Source organism: Geotrypetes seraphini, chromosome 14 (genome assembly GCF_902459505.1).
Source record: "Geotrypetes seraphini chromosome 14, aGeoSer1.1, whole genome shotgun sequence".
NCBI classification, from domain to species: domain Eukaryota; kingdom Metazoa; phylum Chordata; class Amphibia; order Gymnophiona; family Dermophiidae; genus Geotrypetes; species Geotrypetes seraphini.
The window spans coordinates 73,129,169-73,154,223 of NC_047097.1; the positions used below are offsets into that span (position 1 = coordinate 73,129,169).

Sequence of the window (25,055 nt, forward strand, 5' to 3'; positions counted from 1 at the left end):
AGTATTTCCCAATTTTAAAAACTGGTCTAAGTTACAGTGTGTGCAGCAAGCTAGCTCAGGTGCAAAATGGACTCTGTGCATTAAAGGCTTGGGAGAACAGCCAGGCTTTCACCTGCTTCATAAAATTCCAGAGCATGGGGGCTATTTCTTTTGATGAGGGTACAGGTGGTGATGCTCCTTGAACTCTTAAAGGTCTCAAAGGCATGTAAAAGGCTAACATTAAATATTCTGGCACAATTGTCTGAGGAGTTTTTAATTTAGCCCTGTAACCAGTATCGCTTTTGCAGGAAGGATGTGATGTGGTCACACTGCTTGCAGCCTGCTATCAGCTGTGCTGCAGCATTCTGAATTAGAGGAAGCTGATGCAAACTCTTTTTGGTTTGACCTGTGTACAGGGCATTATAGTAAACTAGCTGGGTTGTTATGGCATGGACCATTTGTGGTGGTGGTGGGGAGGCTCTGGGGCCCCACTCAGAAGTAGAGGTCTGCACGGGAACGAGGATCACGGGGATTTCCCCTCCCCCCCCCCCGAGGTCAGCATGACACCCACGGGGACCCCTCCCAAAGCCGACAGGGGATGGATGTGGGGTTCCCATTCTGAGGCCTACCTAATGTCGATCTAGTTGAAATTTTCAACTAGACTGGTTTGGGTCCGGCGCCGCGTCGGGAACAGCCATACTGAGCAGTGAGCTCAGCACATTAAGCACTTAGTGTGCCTATGTGCTGAACTCACTGTGTTGCTGCAGATTGGTTGGGCGGTATCACGTGCAAGGCTAGAGCAAGAAGTCAGCCTGTATTTGGTGAGCCGCTCGAGTCCCCCAAAGACCCCGATACCGGTGACTGAGAGGAGGAGGAGACCAGATTCAGAAGTGGTAGCGCGACCGAGGAAAATGCTTCACGTTGAATGAAGTGTAATCAGGTAAATCCCTTTTATTTTGCCCTACTCTGGTTCACGCTTCTCTTTCCGTTTGCTACCAGCATTTCTCTATTTTGGTTGTATTCATCGCTTCAGTTGTTTTGGTTTGTCCCAGTGTCTAGTTTTGCTTTTGTTCTGGCATCGTCATCTATTCTGTCTTCCTCACTGCTGTATCTGGTTTCATTGCTTTTCCTTCTGTTTAGCGCGTATTTCAAACTTTCATTTTAATTATGTTACCCTGTGGCTATACCTTGGTTTCTCATTACATTTTAGTCTGGTTTATATACAATTGCACATGTTTTTATCTTCTCAATTGGCTTTTATAAGCTTCCTCGTTATTTTATCAGGCTTATTTAATTTTACATTATTATTTTAGAACAATTGTATATACATTATTTTATCTGTTCTTTAGCTGAAAACATACATTTATTGGTTTTACACCTGATGATGGCTTTTATATGGGATTTTGCTTTGCTTTGTTTTTTACCTATAGAATCCAGTCTCTTTTACATTACTTATTCTCCTTGATCCATATATTATACAGTTTTGTCTCTATGCTATCATTGCTAGATTCTCTCATTTATCATGTGGCCAGATTTTAGAAATGCTTTTGGCTTTACTATGTTTAATTGAGTTTGGTCCTCATCACACTATTTATGCATACATTTGGCATTTTATTCATTGTGATTTTCTGCTTATTTATACTATGTAATGTGTTTCATTTATATATTGCTTCATGCAGTTCTATCTGTGCCTTTTGTACATTTTTGATCCTTATTTGTTTTACATATGTTCTTATTTATGCATTTTATCTTCTTTGGATTATATCTTCTAGTGCCATGTTATGTTTTTCTTTCCTTCTTCACTTTCTGCCCTACATCTGTCTTTAACTAACTTTTAACATTCAACTTTCTTCCTTTTTTCTGCTTTCTTCTCAAAACCTATCCATTTTTCCATGTATACCATCTCTTCCCTCTTTCTTCTCCCCTATTCTATCCATAAACAGCATTTCTTCCATCTCTTTTCCTCCCTCTCTCTCCCCTTCCATTCCATTGCGGTGCACAATCTCTTCTCTCTCTCTCTCCCCTGCTTCCCTTCCATCCCTGTGCACCATCTTTTCCCTCTCTCTCCCCCTTCCCATGGTCTTCCCCCCTTACCCCTCCCTGTGGTTAGGCTTCTTTCTCCTATCTTTCCCTCCCCCTCCCCTTCCCCTTTCCTTGGTCTGGTATCTCTCTCTCCCTCCTTTCATCACCCTTCTCTAGACTTGTTCTCGAGCATGTTGGAACAAGCCCACTAACAGAACACACATAGCCTTGTTTCCTGCACAGATTAATATTGGATTATAAACTGATGCTCTCATTCTTCTTTACAGTACATTGGTACAGCTGTCCTTGTATCTCTTCAAATTATCCTCCCCCAATAACTAATGTTCCTTTAAGTAGGGTGGAGTAGGTTTTTGTACCAAGTGCAGCCTAGTATGGTGTGTGTGTGTGGGGTGGGGGTAACTGTGTATACAGGCAGTTCCTGAGTTATAGTGTCTGATGCTTTTTATGGGGCAGGTAACTTTTATGGGGGGCAGGCAGGGACAGAGGGGGAATCCTCGCAGGGATGAAGGGGATTTTGATAAGGACAGGTGGGATTTCTGTCCCCACGCAACTCTCTACTCAGAAGGTCCAGCGAATAGTCACAATATATTACTTTTTAGTGCAGCAAGAAAGAGCTGTCTGTACAGTTCAGCAGTAAATTTAAACTGGAGGGAGCATGGGAAAATCCAGTTGTGTGGACACAGGTCCACCCAGCACTGGTGAATCACTGATGTAGCTGGTGGGACTCACCAAGCTGCGCCAGCTAAATACTTCCAGCATCTCCAACCCCCCTCACCCAGGTGCTCCAGCATCTTAACTCCACCCCCCACCCCACTATCTTATAAATGTTTCAGTTCTTCGCCAGCATCAAGCCACAACTCCTACTTGCTGCTCACAGTGGCCCAGAGTTTTCCCCCTCTTGAGGCAACTTCCTGTTTTCCACAGTGGCAAGACCAAGTCAGAAACTGAAAGAACAGGCCAAAATATTCATGCAGCCCAGACACACAGATTTCTGAGCATGCAATCCAGAAAAAAAAAATATGGATCCCCCTACTATACTAGTGAAGATTTTTATTTAATTTACTTCACTTCTTATACATCACCTAAGTCAGGGGTAGGGAACTCCGGTCCTCGAGAGCCGTATTCCAGTTGGGTTTTCAGGATTTTCCCAATGAATATGCACTGAAAGCAGTGCATGCAAATAGATCTCATGCATATTCATTGGGGAAATCCTGAAAACCCGACTGGAATACGGCTCTCGAGGACCGGAGTTCCCTACTCCTGACCTAAGTTATCAAAGCAGAATGCAATCAAGTACAGTAGATATTTTTCTGTCCCCAGAATGCTCACAATCTGAGTTTATACCAATTTTATTTATCACTACTACAGGATACTACAGGAGACTAGCTATAGAATGGTTAAGAATCAACTCTTGCCCAGCACATTTCACTTATTATTACTATTCTATCAAGGTCATATCAATTAAATAAGTCATTTACATTCCTTGTGCCCCATACTGAATCCCAAGTATAAAATCATTCTAAATCTTTCAGTAGTATGTACTCCAAGGTTTTATCTAACCATTACATGAACTCAGTTAAATGACAAATGCATATCAATGTTCTTTCATTTGGCAAACTTCAAAAGGTGCAAGAGAAGTCACTTACAGATACTAATGCCTCTGTCACACTGGTGAGGACAGAGGGACGTAAGGAATGGATCAGAATTTTGTGCTCAGTAACTGCAAACACCAGAAGTGTCAGAGCATTCTCAGGGCCCAGGTTCTGAAGTAATGTAGAAAACTTTCCTCCACTGTGTAAAAATAAAAAGGCCAAGAGTCAAAACAGCTGAATCAACATCTGTCTTAACATATTATCATTTTGAATTGAATACCTATCTGCAGCAAGAGGGGGTTAAATCAAAGATGACAAATTTGGATGCAGAAACAGGGAGCAGTCTGGTTGAAATGCAGTTTTATTTAAGTTTATTAGGATTTTATATACCGCCTATCAAGGTTATCTAAGCGGTTTTACAATCAGGTACTGAAGCATTTTCCCTCTCTGTCCCGGTGAGCTCACAATCTATCTAACGTACCTGGGGCTATGGAGGATTAAGTGACTTGCCCAGGGTGACAAGGCGCAGCACGGGGTTTGAACCCACAACCCCAGGGTGCCGAGGCTGTAGCTTCAACCACTGCGCCACACACAGGTTTAACTTTTCCAATAAATAGAGCTACCTCCTGATATAAACAGTCGTTAAGGCTATAATATCATGTGGTCATTTGAAATCTTTGGTGAACAAATCTTTGGAATGATCTTCCAACTACATTAAGAAAAGTTGCTTCTTATTGTATCTTTAGAAAATTGTTAAAAACTTTTATTTTTAATGATTGTTAAATGAATAATTTTGTTTGCACACAATATTTTTTTAATTGTTATCTATCTAGAATCTATTATGAGAATAGTGCAGAATATAAATAAATAAGAATATAATAATTCACAAGGTGCTCTATCCATCCTAAGATTTCAAGTGGACTATTTCCCTAAAGAAAAGGGATGTAAAACTTCAGGACCGGTAAAAGCACCAGGCTCATTGGGTATTCTACGTGTGGCACACATTTGAATTAAAGTGAGAAATCCAAAATTAGTAAATATAGCAGCAATTTAACTTACCTCAGTGGGAGAGGAGATGACACAGGCTGGCTAAGAATCACTTTATCATGAGGTGAGAGCTGCCAAAAAAAGAACATAAGCTACTATTATGTATAGCAACAATATCTTACAAAATGCAAGTAAATAATTGATAAAATCTTTTTTTAAAAACATCTTAATGGGCTAGAGGAAGAGACATTACCACATCTCTACTCATAAGTTGAAAGACTAAAGAGGTTGCTGGAAAAGAGATGGTTGAGGGGAGATATGACTGAAGTCTATAAAATCCTGAGTGGAGTAGAACGGGTTCAAGGGGATCAATTTTTCACTCAATCAAAAATTACAAAGACTAGGGGACACTCAATGAAGTTGCAGGGAAATACTTTTAAAACCAATAGGAGGAAGTTTTTTTTTTTTTCACTCGGAGAATAGTTCCACTCGGGAATGCACTGGCAGAGGATGTGATAAGAGTAGTTAACATAGCTGGGTTTAAAAAAAGGTTTGGACAAGTTCCTGGAGGAAAAATCCATTGCTGCTACTATGATAGACATGGGGATCAGTAGCGTGGAAGGTTTTTGCCAGGTGCTTTTGACCTAGATTGGCCACCAATGGGATACTGTGCTAAATGGACCATTGGTCTGACCCAGTGAGGCTATTCCTATGTTCTCATTGTTACAAAACAGAATTCTTAAGAGACCATATTACCAATTCTCTTTTCCTTAAAGTATAAGGAATGGGTTCAATTCATTTTTCTTTAATTACAAAATTGGATAGTGTATTAAATCATTTTTATAGTGTTCTGTCAGGGTCTCGCTGCGTCTTTCCCCTTACTAGTAATGTCTGCCTAGGCTGCTCAGGATCCCTCATCTACCCAAAGGTTTGAAGATGGGGGCAGCAGAGGCCTCCTTCAAGGACATTCAGCGCTGCTCCTCAACAAGTAAAAGCTGTCAGACTAGCAGCACATACACCTCAAAAAGATAGCAGAATTAGAAAAAGAATAAAGTGGATGGGACATCTTCCCTATGAGGAAAGGTTAAAGAGGCTCTTCATCTTGGAGAAGTCTATAAAACACTGAATGGGGTGGAAATGCTAGACATGAAGCACTTGTATACTCCTTCCAAAAATACAAGGACTAGAGCAGGGGTCTCAAAGTCCCTCCTTGAGGGCCGCAATTCAGTCGGGTTTTCAGGATTTCCCCATGAGATCTATGTGCATGCACTGCTTTCAATGCATATTCATTGGGGAAATCCTGAAAACCCGACTGGATTGTGGCCCTCAAGGAGGGACTTTGAGATCCCTGGACTAGAGGGTCAGACACAATGAGGCTACTAAGGGCTCCTTTTACAAAGGTGCGCTAGCGTTTTTAGCGCGCGCTACCCAAAAAACTACCGCCTGCTCAAGAGGAGGCAGTAGCGGCTAGCATGCATTATTCCGCGCGTTAAGCCCTAACGCACCTTTGTAAAAGGAGCATAAAGAAAATATTTCTTCACTCATCTTGTAGTTAAACTCGAGAATGTGGTAAAAGCAGGTAGTTTAGAAGGGTTTCAAAAAGGTTGGGATAATTTCCTAAAAGAAAAGTCCACAAGCCCTTATTAAGATGGACTTAGAAAAAAAAGCTGTGGATTTTCCCAGGATAAACTGCGTAAAATCTCTTGTGACCTGGATCAGCCACTGTTGGAAACAAGATACTAGGCTTGTTGGACTTTTTGTCTTCCTTCTCTTTTCAAGCACGAATTCACTAACTCTATTACATCCCCAGGCATAATAGACCAATGAGGGGATCCAAGTCATGGGACTTGGCCTATTTTACCTGCTAATTTCCTTTCCTTTAGCCCCTCCAGACTGGCACATTTATTCCAACCAGCAGGTGGAGACTGAGAACAACTAACCTCTACTACTAATCACCTATATAGCGTTGAAAGGCATACGCAGTGCTGTACATTTTGACATTTATAGGCAGTCCCTACTCAGAAGAGCTTACAATCTAACTTGGACAAAGAGTAGGGGATGTAGAACCCAAGGTGAGAGGAGTTAGGAAGAGGTGGACTTTTAACTGGGCCTTGAACACTCCCAGAAACGGAGCCCACCGTAGGGATTGGGATAGCTTGTTCCAAGCAGACCTCTGAGTTTTGACCATAAGCCCATGGTGCAGTCCCTCAGCAAGCCAGAACAAACACTACCTCCTGACCAAGAATGGAGTGCCATGTTAAGCCATGCAATGCAATGCCCTGGTATCTGTTGTAACCATAATCCACTGTGGTGGATCCATTCTCTATCCCTGGGCTGTAAACATCATGTAAGACTGTGCCATGGCTGACCTCCCACCAGAATTTGCACTTCCAGGAACTGTGACTGGGGACTACTGGGAGACAAGGGTTTCCCTGGCCCACTGCACCACCTCCAAAGATCAGTGCCATGAACGCAGCACCTGAAGATAATCTCTGGCCCGAGAACACCTGAACTGGAGCAAAGCCTACACCTGCATCTGCAGTTTCTGAATCCATACCTCAGGAAAAAAGGTTCCCCCTAGTATTCCAACTGTTGTGACAAATGTAACTGATTCTTCATTAGTTTGACAACCCAAAGGACTGTAACATGTGAACCACGCCTCATAAGAATATAAGAATTGCCATACTTGGACAGACCAAAGATCCATCAAGCCCAGTATCCTGTTTCCAACAGTGGCCAACCCAGGTCCCAAGTAGTAAAAGATTTTATGCTGCTTATCCTAGGAATAAGCCATCTCAATAATGGCCTATGGACTTCTCTTTTAGGAAATGATCCAAACCTTTTTTTAAACCCTGCTAAGCTAACTGCTTTCACCACATTCTCCGGCAACAAAATCCAGAATTTAATTACATGTTGAGGGAAAGGACTGGAGAAAGTAGCACTGCACTTTGAAGTACTGCATATTTTCCCAGAAAGACATCAAGTTCTTTTAGAAGTAGGATAAACATTAAACCAAAAAGCCAAACTCACCTGAACTAAAATTCGTGGCCTCTGAGGAGATGGAAAGGGAACATTGTGCATGAAATGAGAAATATGTCTGCCATAAAAAAAACAAAGCAAAAATAACAATATGAAAAAAACAGCATCTCGCTGAAGAACAAAAACATTCTGAAAAATGTTAATATATAGACTGATCATATACATGTAGGAAGAGAACTATAACCTAACACAACCCTTTAATCTAAGTATGTCAGTATCACTGAAACAAAACATCACATTACATCAGGCCCTTCTTCAAATTACAGAGATCTAGGCGTCAATTTGTTGCTACTTCTCTGTAGATTGTTAACTTAAATAAAGAGCTTTATTTTATCTTTAACAATGGCTGCTCCAAAATTATTTTTCAAGTTAGATGCTTGATTGATGCTACTGCTATGCTATAATTCCAGCTGTGCACTCAAGAACCTGCCCCGAACTTGCCTAATGAAGCTCTAATATTCCAAACAATACTTTGGCAACAAGATGCTGTTACAGAACTGGTGCTAACTGCGCAGCATCAAGGTGCAAAACTTCAGGCAGTAAGTCACAGAATTGACCCGCTAGAAATTAATGCAAAAGATATAGGAAAAACTGGACAGACTGTGTGGCTCTACTTGCATGCACAAATGAAGGGCAGTGTGTGAGAAGACACAATGTTGACTGATCAATTCCAGCTTTGAAGAAAGGAAGTAATTGTTGGCCTTCTTGAATTTGTTTTTTCAAAGATTCAATATAAAATTTGTTGAAAACAAATAAAAATGCTGTAAAAACCACCTTCTATAGGAATACTCAGCAATTGGAACTGTTTATTGTCTACCCCTTTCCCAACCCATTTGCCGTCTTCTCCCTTGAAAAGAGGAGACTGAGAGGAGACATGATCGAGACTTTCAGGGGACTGAACAGCTAACTTATAGGATTACTTGAAACTCAGCATGTTCTTGGTCTCCATCTGCTGGCAGAACAAAACCAATCTATGCTGGTTTAGAGGGACGCCATGGAATGGGGGATTGTCAAAAGAACCAATATCGGGGGAGGAAGTCATCATTTGATAACAGCCCAATATCAACTAAAAAGCAGATGGAGAGGGAACTGGGAATTTCGGTCTAATCAGGAACTCCTTTAGGTATTTTGGCATTGCTTACACAAGGTAACCAGATAATGCACACCTTGGCTTATCTAGATTTGCACGTGTAATCTAGCTCAAAGGTTCTATGCTTTAAAAAATAATAATGGAAATAATAAAAGATCAATATAGGTCTTAAGAATGCATTTGACTTGTTTCCAGTTTGTAGAATGAACACAATGCTCTTGTTTATTTTATTTATGCTTACTTTTGATTGTTTTCTATTTTTATGGTAACATTTCTTAACTTTTTACCTCTCAACATTCACACAAGGATTATGATTGTGGGATCCTTCTGAACACTTAAATTCACTTGTAGTTGCTGTTTTTTCAGCTGACCAATGGTGCTCCAACGAATATTTCTTAAAAATTAATATTTTTTTTTTTAACTGGATTAACGTGCTCTTCTCAGTTTTGCTGAATCTAGAAGTAGGCTTCCATAATGCATGTCATTTTTAGTTGGACTGCAAGCAGGTATTCCATGAAGAACATTTAGATTGGATGGGAGGGGGCAGGGGAGCAGTACATTCCTAACACTTTTTTTGTTGTTTACTGCATGCATGCTTCTTTTACTCTCTTATCCATTGCACAAAAGAGAAGCCATAAAGCAGGTGAGAAGTTTTTTAACACAGGTAAGTTATGAAGATTTTTAGAGGGAAACTAATCGTCTCTAAAAATCCCCTTTTACTAATATGTGCTAAGTCGGCATATCCCCCTCCTCCTGTGCTGACCTTTTTTGTTTCTCTCCTATTACAAATTGTACTTCTCCCCCAATCCTTTTGTCTCTATATGTCACCTACGTCTTATTGTCCTAATGTCTTCCCCTTTGATTTTAATAGTTATGACCTTGTACACTGCTTAGACAATTTTTTAAGCGGTATATCAAATTTTAAAGAAAACTTGGAAACTTGTAATTACTATACAGGTTACAGTAACCCCCCAGATTCTGTAACTGGCACCCATGTCAGTGGCTGTCAAATGTGTGTCAATCATGCGACAGCGCACAGTTACAGCATCACACCTGATTCAGCTAAGATAGGGGGCTGAAATGTAGGCCTGGAAAACCCTGGCCTACATTTCAGCCACAGGATCCTAAAGCCAGCTCACAGCTGCCACAAATTGATCGTGGCAGGGGAATTTATCCCCGATCAGCTGAGCAGGCAGGACTCCCCAAAGGTCAGCTAATCAAGAGAAAAATTCCCCTGCCGCGATCAGTTGAGACGGCTGTGGTTGACTGAGGACTCCTCAATTGGCAGGAGGGATGCCCGCTCTCTCAGCCCGACACCCCTAACACCCCTTCACCACCTGAAATTGGCAGGGGGGATGCCAACGTTCCACGGCCTAAAACAGCTACCTAGTCACAATTCCGACACCTTTTATTTAGCCATTTGTAGGTGCTTAAACTTTGACTTTTTTTGCCATTTTTAATGGAATTTTTCAATTAACTTAGCCGGCAGCATGGCGCTTATCAACACCTAAGTTTAGACGCTGGTTTTAGAATTTCCCCCAAAGTGTAAAATTGACACTAGTAAAAAAAAAAATCAAAAATTCTATATTAATATTGTCCATGTAGTATACAACATTACAAAAAAATGTTTAAAATTGCCGCCTTTATTTTAAGTGGACCTCATTAAAAATCTATTCTCCCCCTTTTACAAAACCACGGTAGCGGTTGCTGTATGGTAAACACACTAACGTCCATTAAATCCCTATTGGCATCTGAGCGATTTCTGCAGCTCTGTAAAAGGAGCCCTATGTGAACTAAACAGATTGACAATTAACCCTCTCTTTTACAAAACCGTAGTGTGGTTTTAGCACTGGCCATGGTGGTAACAGCTCAGAATTCTAAATTAGACCGTAAGCTCTTCTGAGCAGGGAAAGTCTATTGTATGTTAAAATTTACAGCGCTGCATACGCCTTTCAGCGCTTTAGAAATAATAAATAGTAGTAGTATGAGCGTCTACAGCAGCTGGCGCAAAAAACCGCACTACAGTTTTGTAAAAGGGGGTGTAAAAGATATAAATTCAGTTATCATAATAGCAACTTACTTTTCAATAGGTAGAACATGAGGGCCAGAGATGGAATATCGATAAAGGAAAGTAAGAAATTTCTTAAATGCATCAAAAAAAGGCCAATGAGAAAGGAGACATATACATTTGTTGACGTGAATAGCTTTGGACTGCTTTGTCTTCCCATCATCAGACGGCCCCAAATACAACAGAGACCGCTGTTTTTCTGTAAGGTTTTCTTCAGGATATGGCTCATAAAACTGAACAGCAGCACCATACACCTGCGAGAAACAAAAGCCGTCAATGAATCTAAACAAATACAGTAAAACCTTGGATTGCAAGACAAGCAAAACATCTGATTCCATTTTAACTTGATAGTCAAGCAATGTCTTGCAATACTGATGGTTCTTCTCTCTCTGATGCTGCAGCAGTGTAGAGACTTCTAAATGAGTGAGGTCTTGCAATACAAGTACGTATAGTATTTTGTATTAAATTTTTGGGTTATGGAACGAATCGTCTGAGTTTCCATTATTTCCTATGGGGAAATTGGCTTTGATCTACGAGTGCTTTGGATTACAAGCATGCTTCTGGAACAAATTATGCTCGCAAATCAAAGTTTTACTTTATATCACCTGCATTAGTTTAGCTTATTTGATGGCTTTATACACCCATATTACATTTTTATTAGAGGAAAAACAATGCAGTTTACAATCTAACATTATAAGAAAATAAGAAAAAAAAGTTACAATTTTAAAAAGTAAAAAAATAAAAACACAAATTGGGAGTTAGGCAGAGCAGAATCCATTTTCTAGTTAACATCTACTACTACGTTTGTTTCCCAAAAGCTTGGAAAAATTATTGAGTTTTCAGCTTTAAACTTAGGCAATTTGTCTTCATATAAAAATTAAGCAAGCGGTGCTCATCTATAGGGTTAAATCCTCTTTTTCAATACCTTTTCAGCTGAAGCTCCAGTTAATACAAATGTAGAAAAAACGGGAAGTGGATATTTGCTATTTGAGGGCCAACATTCTACTGTTGCCCCCATGGGAAGGCAGAACAGAGGCACTGATTGTGGTAGGGGGAATGATTCATAATCTTCTTCAGGATATCTACATATTAGACCTACAAAGGCAAAAAAAAAAAAAAAAACCCACTTATGTCATTATTTTGTAGATTCCATTTTACTGAAAACATTTATTCAACACAATATAAATAAGAAAATTAATATAACACAAAGAAGTAAGATTAAAATAATTTTAAAATATATTAATAACCATCAATTTATTTATTTAAAACACTTAAAGACCGCATATCAACCATCTATGCACATAACAATACATACATAATTAAAAGAAAACATTACATGCATAATATAACAGATTATTAAAATAACAGCATACAATAAACAACTTACACATGTGCCTTAAAATAAAAAGGCAAGCAATTACAAGATTACAAAGTAACCAAATTTGAAAAGGCAAGTAAAAATAATAGCCAGCAGCTCCCAAGGGGTGCGCAGGAAGTTACCAGGGGGTATGTATGGGTATGTAGCACCTCTGTAACACATAGCAAGCTGGCCCAGTACAGCAATGAGTGGGGAAAGACATTGCACTCAGGGATATATGAGACAGAGATATTCTAGCCCTAGGGTAGGGGGTGTGAGCAAAAGAGAAGGGGGGCAGGACAGAGAAGAGATACTGGGTATGGAGAGAGGAGATGGACAGAGAGGAGAGGAAATGTTGGATAAGGCAGAGAGGGAACACAGAGAAAATGGATGGTACACAGGAAAAGAGAAGAAATATCTAATGGGCAGGAGACCCTGTAAGGAGACGAATACAATATAAAAGTAGAAGAGACACTGGGACTAAAGCAGATAAGTGTGGGGGGGGGGGAGAACAGTGCCAGGAGGTGAAAGGAAACCGTTTATAAAATGTCAGACGATCCCCAAACTAATCATTCCTTTCACTTTGGTTTTAATGCCCAATATACCAAACTGATCCAAACATTAATTGTGGTTGTGTTAAATGTGACACTGATAAAGCAGGGACTGTCTTTTGAACGTTTTAATGTACAGTGCTGAGTCCAATATAGAAATAATTATTATTAATTGTATTTTAACCTGCTTTCATCAGGATAGACAGGCTGTCAGGACCCTATTTGAGCAAAAGTGACTGAAATCCATAGTACTTTTCAAGTCTTCCAAAAACCCTGCAAGGTGCTTCTTACAGCTCAAGCTTACTGACATTCTTTAGTACTTAAAATAACTAAAAAAAAAGTAGGGAATGACTGCATTATCAGTCCCTCCTGAGTCAGAACATCTTGTCAATTTTAGACAATGAAGCTGGCTATCTGGATCTTTGATATTACACTTGAATAAATAATTAAACCTGAAATATCTTAAAAGAAAAAATGTATGAGTAAACATAGTTTTTATAGAATGTGTACACTATAGTTATGCGGTAGCACTAGAAATTTTGAATCCTAGTTTTCAAATGTGATCATGCATTTTTGATTTGGCAAATTGTTCCACGACTGCTGTGTAAAGTTTAATCAGAAAAAAAAGGATCTCAAATGCAATAAATAAAATCAGTGTTTGCAGTAACATTGCAAAACATAGTAGAAAACAGTTGAAGCAGTGATTTAGCATGCATATTTGCTTATAGGCTAGAGGCAAGACAAGGTAACATCAGCAATCCTGTACAGAGAAAGCAAGCAGTAAATGGGAAGGATATAACATAAAGAACTAAGAAAAAGGTAAAATGGATATATGAATATGAGACTGGAAGATGCACTAAAGTCAGTGATAGTCGGTAAACCTGTTTTCACAACTTTAGCGATGATCGCTTTTTCCAACCCAATGCACAAAACGGCTCACCGCATGTTTTTCCCCTTGATCGCCCATGTTCCAATCCAACCATGCAAATTAGCTAAAATCCCATGCAAAGTAGCCAAGCTAGTGATGCACCAACATCGCTTGGCTATGCAAAAAAAAAAAAAAAAAAACCAACCAGGGGTTTTAGCTATAGGAAAAAACCGACTAGTCTGGATGTTACACACAAAAAATATCTGTCCCATTAAAAAAATGAAAAAGAAGTCCCCCCAGCCAATGACTGCCCCCCCCAAAGACCCCCCCCATGAACCATCACCGTGACCCCCTCCAAGGCAGCAAAAATGGCAGGAGGGATGCCTACTCCTTCCTGCCTGGCCAAATACCCCCACACCATGCCCCCACCCAGTCCTGGACTCCTCAGTGATGCACTGGGAGGAGCCGAAGGCCCTGATTGGCTCAGACACCTTAGACTCCTCCCCATGCATCACATGGTGCACAGGGGAGGGGAAGGCCCATCATTTTCCACATGAGGACCATGGAGCTGGAGGGATCGTGCTTCTCTCCAACTCCCAAAGTCTAGCAAAGGTACCGGAGGGAGGGTTCAGGGAAGCATCTGATGGCAGGAGGGAGTGGGCATCCCTCCTGCTTTTTTTTCGGGAGGAAGGGGGAAGGGTAGAGGATGGTTGGGGGGGACGGTGGCACAGGAGGTCCAAAACCAGGTGGGGGCATGGCGCAGGCGTATTTGGCCAGGCAGGATGAAATAAGTATCCCTCCTGCCATTTTTGTTGCTGGGGGGGTCACAGTGCCAGTTCATGGGGGGGGGGGGGTTGTTGGGGAGGGCCATCAGAGCAGTGGGGGGGACTTTTTTCTTTTTTTAATGGGGCAGATTGTGCATGTATAACATCTGTGCCATTAAAAAAAAAAAGAAGCCCTAAAAGCAGTGACAGGCGGCCGCTTCCCCTATTAGGGCTCTGCACATGTGTCAGTCCTCACTGAGCAATTGATCTCTCGGGTTTGCATGCAAACGATATGCACCTCTGTGCAAATCATTTGCATGCAAACTTGGTGTTGCATCGATCACTCGGCCAGAATCGGTCAGAGAATCCTTTAGTACATCTAGCCCCATGTCTGTTGCTATGACAAAACAAAGAAAAAAGTACACTCACCAGCCTTGTAAGATATTGCATTAGTCTTTGCCACAGATTTCTTGTAACACAAGTACACAGCTGATCCCCACTGTGAAAAGAAACCCAGGTCCTGTGACTCTACTAGATCAGATCAAATCATTACAGGACACTTATGTACAATATAATAGAAAGGAGAAGGTGAGTGAGAAGCTACTCACAAAACAAAATTAGACTAGAACATACAGCCAGACAGCACTGACTAATTACACTTAGGAATAACTTCTACCAAGTTGAATCGAAACTTCTGTTATAAATTTTTTTGAACCTGCTATACTAGTTGCTTTTATCATGTCCTCCAGCAACTGATTCCACAACTTCATTTATGTACTATGTGAAAAGCCATGCTACTTATTTGTAATAGATGTTTTTTGTACTGATAAGGCTTCCAAGTAGAGGACATCTGACTGTGCCAGGAAGGATTTTCTCTCCCAGGGTTTAAAACTTTCATGTAAATTTTGAGTACATGTGGCCTAAGTTTCAAAGCTTAAAACAATGAGACAACTTTTGGGAAAGTGAGTAAGACTTTCCCCCTCTTTTACTAAGGCGTGCTAGCTGATTCAGCACGCTAAATATCGGTGCGTGCTAAACGCTAACGTGTCCGTAGAATATAATGGATGTGTTAGCGTTTAGCATGCGCTAAATCGGTTGTCACGCCTTAGTTAAAGGACCCCTTTGTTCCTTATCAATCCTACTGTCTACAGAAAACACCCGTTAACAAGTAAGATCCAAAGGTCCATCAAGCCCAGTATCTTGTTCCAAAAGTGGCCCATCCAGGTCCCAAAGAGTGAAATAGATTTTATGCTACTTATCCTAGAAATAAACTTTTCCCATTGATAAGGAGAATCGAGGCAGGCATCCAAATGAGGGACTGCCAAGCTTAGTGCCACTTGGTCTTTGAAAATGATAGCTGACGGGATAGATAGAGCCTTTAGTTAACTGCTGTTGATCCTTTCTTTAACGAGGCTTGAAGCAAATAATATCTAGCAAACAGTGGCGTAGTGAGGGCGAGAGGCGCCTTTCCCATGCTCTCCTCTATAGTACCAAAATCTGACCATCCCACTGAGCACACTACCATGCTTAGACTACTGCAACTTCCGCTTAGACATCTCGCTCCATGACTCGTATTCCGTGAGAGCCTCTATATTCACTTTAGCCCTCTCTTAAAGTCACTTTATTAGCTTCCCATCCGCTTCCAAATACAATTCAAATGCACTCATTCGGCTGCCCCTCACGTTCTCTCTCGTCACTTATCTCCCCTATGTTCCCCCGTGAGCTCTGCTCAGTCAGTAAGACCCTCCTGTCTGTGCCCTTCTCTTCCTCCGCCAACCCGACTCCATCGCTTCTACTTTGCTGCGCCATTTGCTTGGCTTCCCTATGGAAGGATCCATCTCTAGCAGTGTTCAAGGCCCAGTTAAAAGCCCACCTCTTCAAGACTGCTTTCAACTACTAACTCCTATCACCTTGGGTTCTGCATCCTAGACCCTATATGTCATGCCTGTCTGTTCAAGTTAGATTGTAAGCTCTTCTGAGCATGGACCATCAAAATGCACAGTGCTGTGTACGCCTTTCAGCACTATAAAAGTGATTAGTAGTAGTACCAACATGCATATACACGAGTCACATAAAAGTACACCCCTTACCACTGTGCATACTTCAACACATGTAACCACCTGGCCTTTATGCATGAAAAGTCCTGTAAAAAAAATTACACCCCACCCCCAAGCATACATACTTGGAGGGCCATTTTTGATAGAGCGTCTAAGTCTGATTTGGACGTTTCCCACTAAATGTGCAAAGTCGGAAGCACAGAAACATCCATTTTCAAAAGCCAAACCATTAGATGTCCAAAAATATATATTTGAAAATCATCTACTTGGACGTCTAGGTCAACAGGACACATAACCTTAGGATGCCTAACTTTATACCTCATTTTGGATGTGGGAGTGGCCATCATTGTGATGGACTGGCCACACAGACATGCCTACAGAGCAGTGGGACACCTTAAAGGGCACTGCTTTTAGGAATCTTCAAGGCCATCGAGCCCCAGCACTCTCTTCATTGCTGTTTCACCCCTCCTCTCTGCCACTATGATACACAAGTCTGTAAATGAGGCTGTCTCTTCCTATAACACCACTATCTCCTCTGTTCTAAATATCCTCGCTCCCCCTACCCCACGCTCTGTAAGGCACCTCAAACCCCAGCCCTGGGTAAGCTCTAAAATCCACTACTTATGCTCCTGTACCAGGTCTACTCAATGGCTCTGGTTGAAATCCCTTACTCATGCTTCACTTCATTCATTTATAATTCCTCCTGACCTCCTTCCAGTCCGCTCTCACTTGACAAACAAGATTACTACACCTGCTTGATTCTCTTGGCTCCAACCCTTGCTGCCTCTTTGCCACACTGAACTCCTTACTCGAGATCCTCCCACCTCTAACCCCCCCCCCATCACTCTCCTCCCCCAAGACTATGACCGAGGACTTCTAAGATAAGGTTTCCAAAATTAATCTTAAGTTCTCAACCAAACCACCTCACCCCCAGCCCGCTCTACCAATCCTCCCACCCCTGTCCCTTGCCACCTTATCTTCCTTTCCTGAAATTACTGAGGAGGAAACTGCACATCCTCTTTCCTCCTCCAAACTCACCGCTTGTTCCTCTGATCCCATCCCCACTTACCACTTTCTCTCCTATTGTCAACCCTTTTATATGCTATATCTTCAACCTGTCCCTCTCCACTGCCCGACACCTTCAAACATGCCATTGTTACACCCCAAAAAACCCTTGCTGGACCCTACCTGCCTTTCCAACTATCATCCCGTCTCCCTCCTTCTCTTCACATCCAAGCTACTTCAACGTGCTGTTCATCACTACTGCCTCAACTTCATTCTACAGAAACTGCCCTTACAAACGTCTCCAATGACCTGTTCCTGGCCAAATCCAAAGGCCTTAACTCTATCTTCCTCCTTTTTGATCTATCTGCAGCTCTTGACACTGTAAATCACTACCTACTCAACAATACACCTTGCTTTGATTTCAGGGCTCTGTTATTGCATGTTTTTCTTCCTATCTTTCCCATCGCACCTTTAGCATACACTGTGGTGGATCCTCCTCTATCGCCATCCCGCTGTCAGTTGGTGTATCTCAAGGCTCTGGCCTGGGACTGCTTCTTTTTTCCATCTACACTTCTTCTCTTGGTGCTCTAATCTCTTCCCATGGCTTTCAGTATCACCTCTATGCCGAATCTCTCTCTACACCTGAAATCTCAACAGACATTCAGTCCTGAGTTTCAACCTACTTGTCTTGACATTGCTACCTGGATGTCTCACCATCATCTAAAATTAAACATGGCCAAGACTGAACTCCTTATCTTTCCACCTAAAACTATCTCTCCTCTTCCCCCGTTCTCTATTTCTATGATCACCACCCTCATCCTTCCTGTCTCTTTGGCTCACAACCTTGGGGTAATCTTTAACTCATCTCTCTCCTTCTCTTCACAAATCCACTAAAATATCACTAAAATCAGACCTTCCTTTCCGAGTGCACTGCCAAGATCCTCAATACCTAAGGTGACCATTTATTTTTTTCATCAAAAGAGGACATCTATTGTCAGTCCCGCCCCCAATCCTCCTCCCCACGTCCTTAGTGCCCCCAGTGCCTCCTTCCCATGTCCTTAGTGCCCCCAGTGCCTCCTTCCTTAGTGCCCCAGTACCTCCTTCCCATGTCCCCCTCACTGCCTTCCAGACTTTATCCCACCCCCACCCCCGAAGCTAGCCAGCCTGCCTGCCTGCCTACCTCCTTCCCTCTCTGCCGCGCAAAATAAAAAAGCCTTCCTCCAGTACCCGATTTACACACACCCCCCCGCTGCTGCTTTCCTTCTTACCTCCCTGCTGCTGCTGTTGGCAATCGCCGCCCAGAAGCCTTCTTCCCGACATCAATTCTGCCTGGCTGGCCCGGAACGTCTTCTCTGACGTCGGAACTGACATCGGGAAGAAGGCTTCTGGGCGGTGATTACCAGCAGCAGCAGCAGCAGCAAGGAGGTAAGAAGGAGAACAGCGGCGGCCGACGGCGGGGGGGGGGAGGGAGTAAAACGGGCGCCCATCTTCCCAGTTGCATGTCCAAGCCCTGGCTCCTCCTCCCGCCCTAGCTATGAGTAGCAGAAGGAACTGTGAGTGACACCTTCTTTTCTCTTCTCCCCTCCCCCAATCAGAGCTAGAGGGCGGACCCTTCTATGACTCTCCCCGCCCCAGGAACCATTCTGACCAATCAGCACTGAAAGGAATTGAAGACCGTTCGTCACTCAGCTCTCATCTCTGCCCTTCTCTCCCTCCCTCCAGCACTGCAAGAGGCCAGAAAAAGAGGCTTTTCTTTTGCGTGCAGGGAGGGACAGGAAGTGATCGCCTGTCCCGTTATCTCCTCGCACACCTTCGGGATGCTGTCCCTGAAAACAGGACATTTCGGCGTCTCGAAGCTGTGTGTGGGGACAATGGGACAGGGGATCTAAAAACAGGACGATCCCGTTCAAAACGGGACGTATGGTCACCTTATCAATATCTCTCACTTAGACTACTGCAATCTGGTTCTCATTGGCCTGCAGCTAAACCATCTTTCTCCCCTTCAATCTGTTCAGAACTCTGCTGCATGCCTCATATTCCATCAGACTAACACGAATGTTGCATTCCGCTTTCTCTAATCAACTCACACTTCCTTCAGTTCATATCACTAGGCTTGAATCTACCACCACTCAGCTTTTTTTTTTTTTTTTACCATTATTATGGGATACACTTCCTGCTAACATCCGATCTGAACCATCTTATTTGAAGTTCTGAAAGCTCACCTTTTAGCTCAAGCGTTTGGCGGGGGGAGAGGGATTAGGATAGCTGGTTGGTGCACAGATGCTAGGTGTACATGAGATTGTGGTTTTGGGCTTTTTTGTTTGTTTCTTTGTTTTTGGGTGTTTGTCTATCTTTCCTATTTCAATTGTAGTTTTTTTCCTCGTATTTTACTATACACAGCCTTGATGTTTTAAGAGAGGGCGGTATATAACCTTTTTAATAAATAAACAAACATACAGCCTCCTACAAATCCAGCCAGTACAGCTCCCAAAGCCCCAGACACCACAGATTTGGAAAAGGGGAAAAAAACCTCCAATCCCCAGATTCTCCCCGTTGTGTTCTCTGTGATTTAAAACAGTCAAGAATGCTGCCCTCTCCTCCTCTCTCTGAAGTGAAACACCCTGTTCTATCCCACCACACACAGAATACTATATCCCTGCCCGTGTCTTAACATTTTCCAGTTTTCCCCTCTCAAACCAACACTTGCAATGACCGATGGCACCAGTTGTACGCTCCAAAGGGGAGGAGGCCACAACCCATCCAGTTGCAAAGGCGGATCTGAGAGCAAAGTGTCAGAACATGATTTTTAGCTCGCTGACAATCTTGTTGCATGCATAACGCCCTGTGCTTCAAGCTACTGCACGTTAGACTGACTGACTGACTTTATTTAAATATTATTGTATAGCAAACTTGAAATTTTTTCGTAATGCTTCTGTAATTCACAGAAATTTGCAGCAACACCACGGAACATAAAATTACTTTGGTTATCTGTGTTCCATACCACACACAACTATTTTCTATTCTAACAGAGAACATATTATATTATTAACACCCTGTAATAAGGCATGGCATATAGTACACAAATATACAATTTTTTCCTAAGGAGGACATTTAATGCTGTAGATAATGAAAATCATCCAAAATGTCCCAAGCATCACACAGTCACCAAATGGACTGATCTACCTGGTGACAGATGAGATGGCCTGGCCAGAAACAGCATGCTTGTAGCATAGAGAGATTTTCAGAAGCCAGGAGAGGGCTAAAGACTGTAGCTTTTTCTGAAGCACTACTTGCTATGAGTTGTATTTCAAATTTAGGTCCTGTGCATGATGGTAAAGAATGACACAGGGACAAATTTGTCTTTCCCATGGGATCTATCTCCATCCCTGTCCTGTCCCCATCCGTGCAAGCCTCGGACACTTTAAAATCACAAGTGTTCAAGGCTTGTGCAGATGAGGATAGGGCAGGGACAGGAACAGAACTCAGGATGGAGATAGATCCTGCAAGGATGGGACAAATTTGTCCCTGTGCCATTCTGTAGTGCACAGTACTTGCCAGTAAGCCACCTGGGCCAATCCCAGAGCATATCCCCTTTCTTTAAGAACATAAGAAATGCCTCCGCTGGGTCAGACCTGAGGTCCATCACGCCCAGCAGTCCGCTCACGCGGCGGCCCAACAGGTCCAGGACCTGTGCAGTAAACCTCTATCTATATCCCTCTATCCCCTTTTCCAGCAGGAATTTGTCCAATCCTTTCTTAAACCCCAGTACCGTACTCTGCCCTATAACGTCCTCAAATTTAATTTAAATATTTAATGTAGAAACAAACACCTAATTACTCAGAACCTAATCATTAAAAGGAAATTTTATAAAGGACGTTTCATTTGTAAAGCCTGTTTTATACACAAAAAAAGCCTTCAATACTAAAAATATTCAGTAATATACATCTGTTTAAAACACTTGCACAAGGAGATGGCAATGACTTAGAAATGGCTTTGTGTAGGCATTTGTAAATATGCACATTGGCATGTATGCACTTCTATGGCTGGATACAGGAGCCCAGTTTATAAAAGACATATTATAAAACCATGCACTAACATTATTTCGCAGTAATTGAAATCTATTGTGCTACTTCATGCCTACACATTTGAAAAAGCAGCAACAAAGCTTATGGAACAAAAAAAAACAAAACTATGAATTATCATCAAGTAAATAGGTTCTACAATACAAATAAATCTCTCACCATACTATTGTTCAGATTTTTGTCGACTTTGCAGAAAGTGTGCGGTGGAGTTTCTCCTTTGCTTGGAATAATTATGCATATATCTGTGACAGCTAAAGAATTCTGGGTCATGTTTTCGGAAGCTCTTCGGTATGTGATGAACACTCTTTGTGATGAGGAATTGCCACTGATACTTCCAGGGTGGCCATTTGGGGTAGTCTGAACAATTTCACAACCCAGCTTTAATCTTTCTTTCCACTCATATAAAACCCTAGATAAAAGATTTAATTTTAGAATTGTATATTGCAGCACACGAAGAAATTTGAAATATGTATACTAGTTCTGTTTACTTATAAAGATATGTTTAACACACTGAAGGAACCAGCGTCTTCAAATCTCATTTTCTCCCCCCACCAAATTTGGTCCACTTAAAAACAGAAATAATAATAAAAGAAACCTAAACAAACTGAGTGAAACCTTTTACTGAACAAACTCAATACACTGGTGAATAATATTTTAGTCATACTCCTTTTATCAGAATATGGGTTCTTTTATCTAGGAAACCCCATGCTCATGGCACACCCAGCTGGTCAGGTATTCAGGATATCCACAACAAACATGCATGAGAGAAATTTGCATTCACTGCCTCCTTGATATGAAAATCTCTCTCGTGCATATTGATTATGGGTATCCTGAAAACTCGATTGGTTGACTGTACCCAAGACTGAACTGAGAAACACATTTCTAAGTTATTCACCTTTCATATAACATGGACTCTCAATTGTTCCTTAATAAAAAGAGATTAAGTTCTTACCTTGCTAATATCTTTTCTACTAGATAGGTATGTCATTCTGGACATGCCACCGAGCTATGCAGAAGGAATCCATTCCAGGTTTTCAACTTCACCTCTTTCTCCAGAGGGCTCTGCTGCCCCTTTCAGTTTGTACCAAAGCAGGTGAAAGCCCTATATGGGAACACATAAGAAGGAGGGTATGGGGGAGATTCCCTGAACTACAAATCTGTTCTCCTCTGAAAGTATAAACATACAGACCCCGAACTCTACAATAGTTTCTGCAGGCTTGCCAAATAGGTCACCAAGGGATTTACCTGCTGGCTGCAGACTCAAGTCTGCTTCTTCTCCAAGTAGGCAGAGTTGTCCCAAGTTGTACCAAAAGCCACAAAAAAATGGTTAAACCCCCCCCCCCAAAAAAAAAAAATAATAATAAACAAATATACAGAACAGATCAGAAAGACACTTTCCAGCTTGCATGCACAAGGAAAAACTAAAAGGGGGGCAGCAGCAGAGTCCTCTGGTGAAGGAGTAGTTAAAAAACTGGAATGGATTCCTTCTGCACAGCTCGCAAGCATGGGAAGAATACCCTACTGTCCAGAATGACGCACTTATTACACTAGAATAGCTCTTATGTAATATATATATGAATAAAAGGGATAGACAAAATAACTCTCAAGTGAATGGCTAGAGCAGCAGGCTGAGAACCATTGAAGCCAGGTGCAACAGACTGTAACCCCTGTAAGGATAAGGAAACACCTGACATACTCAACTGTGGGGAAGATTCACAAAACTTTAACATGGTCCTAAACCAGTTCCAGCCAGTTTAGTGTTCATGTATTTTAGTGGCGGATTATCAAAACGGCTTACCGTGGTCTTTTCTGAGCTTCTTAGCAGTCTCTGTCATGCAAATGTATTACAATGAGGTCATTAATATTTAAATGAGCACTCTGGACGATTCTCATTATCGCCGGGTGATTCCCTAACCTCGCTATCCTACATTTGAGAGCAAACTTTTCCAGCAGGTCTGAGTTGTCCTAGCCTTACTTTCTGGTCAGTGCCTGAACACTGATTGGATCAGGCATTGACAGGAAAATAAGGCTTGACAGCCCAGACCTGCCAAATGTCCACTCCCTCCCACCGCTACCGTTAAGCCAACCTCTGAAGCCTCCACCAGCAGGAGGAATGCCCACTCCCTCTCGCTGATGCCATTAAGCAACGCCCCCCCCCACCAACATCCCCTCGGCAGCGGGAGGGATGCCCACTCCCTCCTGCCACTGTCATCATGCCCCCGACAACGCCTCCCCTTACCATGTTTACAAAGGCTGGCTGGAGGGATGCCTACTGCCTGCAGATCTGACTTTTCAAAAGGGTAGGCCTTCTCCTCCCAAATAGATCCTGGGATACACTAGGGAGGGGCCCAAGGCTCTGAATAGCCAGGGGAGGGGGTTGTTTGCTTAATGGCAGTATTACAGTAACAGCTGCGACAGCAGCCTGTCAGATTTTACCACAAATATTTGAGTCTTCCCCTGTATGTCTTGAGCTACTACTGAAAAGTCATGAGCTATCCCTAGTTTGTGTCAAGTTAGGGTAAAAACTTGTATTGAAAAACCTTGCAGTATAACTATGGCAATTTGTTAACTGTATATTGTGTATGTTAGCCTGTAACCCGTTCTCAGCTCTTTGGGGAGGATGGGATAGAAGACAAAATAAATCAATCAATCCCAAAAGGTAAATATATAAAATCCTATTCAGGTCCCAAATGGACCAAAATTTACGAGTAGTCACAAAGACCACCAGGAAGTCAGAAATAACTCAGCACACATCTCTCTTGGCTAAAGAGATTAGGTGTTTTGATTGAGGAAGTACTGAATGATGATACAGGAAGGAGAGAAGGAAGCAGATGCACAACTGGGTAAGCACATAAACATTACCACATTTGGACAGACTGAAAGTACTTCAAGCCCAGAATCCTGATTTCAACAGTGGTCAATCCAGGTCACTAGTTCCTGACAGGATCCCAAAACACCTCTTGGTGTTAAACTTGCATGTGGGCACATCATTGCCAGCCTCAAGGCCAATATCACATTCTGATTTTCTAAAGAACGGAATAATCGTGCTTTTAAAAACCACCCCCAACTCACCCTAAATCTGTAAGTGGAGGTTTATCTCTTCCTCTTCTGTAGCAAAGATATATCTGTGGTCCCATAAGACTACCATTATTGAGGTCTGCTGAAAGTCCAGTTGCAGTGGTGTCTATGCACATGTATCCCCGAGGCAGTTCCTCTCCCAAGGACTTAATAATGACAGTCACATCTGTGATGGGTTCTTTTGGTTTTGCTATTTTATGGCAAGCATCATTGAACTGAATTTCTTCTTCAAGTGGTTTAGATGCATCAGTCAGTCCCGCTACCACAAAGTAGTCAGCAACACGAGGGCCTTTGTCTTCCATCATCTTCCATCACAGGAGATAGCTGAAAAGAAAATCAGATCAAACTCGTACCACAAAACTGCATTCAAGGTGATTTGCTATTACAATAATTAATCCTGTTGACAGTGATACCTGGCACAGGCTAAGCGTCAGAGAATCAATGTATAAGTAAATTCAGAATTATGATGTCCAGTTGAAAATCTTTAAGTTACTC

General features: G+C 42.0%; 1 protein-coding gene across 7 annotated transcripts in view; it reads right to left on the reverse strand.

Moving 5' to 3' along the window:
• The window catches only part of DENND4A (DENN domain containing 4A), a 135,697-nt gene that overhangs the window by 103,784 nt on the left and 6,858 nt on the right, over positions 1-25,055 (reverse strand). For all 7 annotated transcript variants that reach the window (XM_033919966.1, XM_033919967.1, XM_033919960.1 and 4 more), the window contains 8 exons: positions 24,555-24,884; positions 21,642-21,891; positions 14,768-14,837; positions 11,724-11,893; positions 10,811-11,052; positions 7,632-7,698; positions 4,674-4,732; positions 3,669-3,813 (listed from right to left, as the gene is read on the reverse strand). In XM_033919966.1, the coding sequence (XP_033775857.1) occupies positions 3,669-3,813; positions 4,674-4,732; positions 7,632-7,698; positions 10,811-11,052; positions 11,724-11,893; positions 14,768-14,837; positions 21,642-21,891; positions 24,555-24,865 (1,314 nt within the window). In that variant the 5' untranslated portion in view covers positions 24,866-24,884. The remainder of the gene's footprint in view (positions 1-3,668; positions 3,814-4,673; positions 4,733-7,631; positions 7,699-10,810; positions 11,053-11,723; positions 11,894-14,767; positions 14,838-21,641; positions 21,892-24,554; positions 24,885-25,055) is intronic.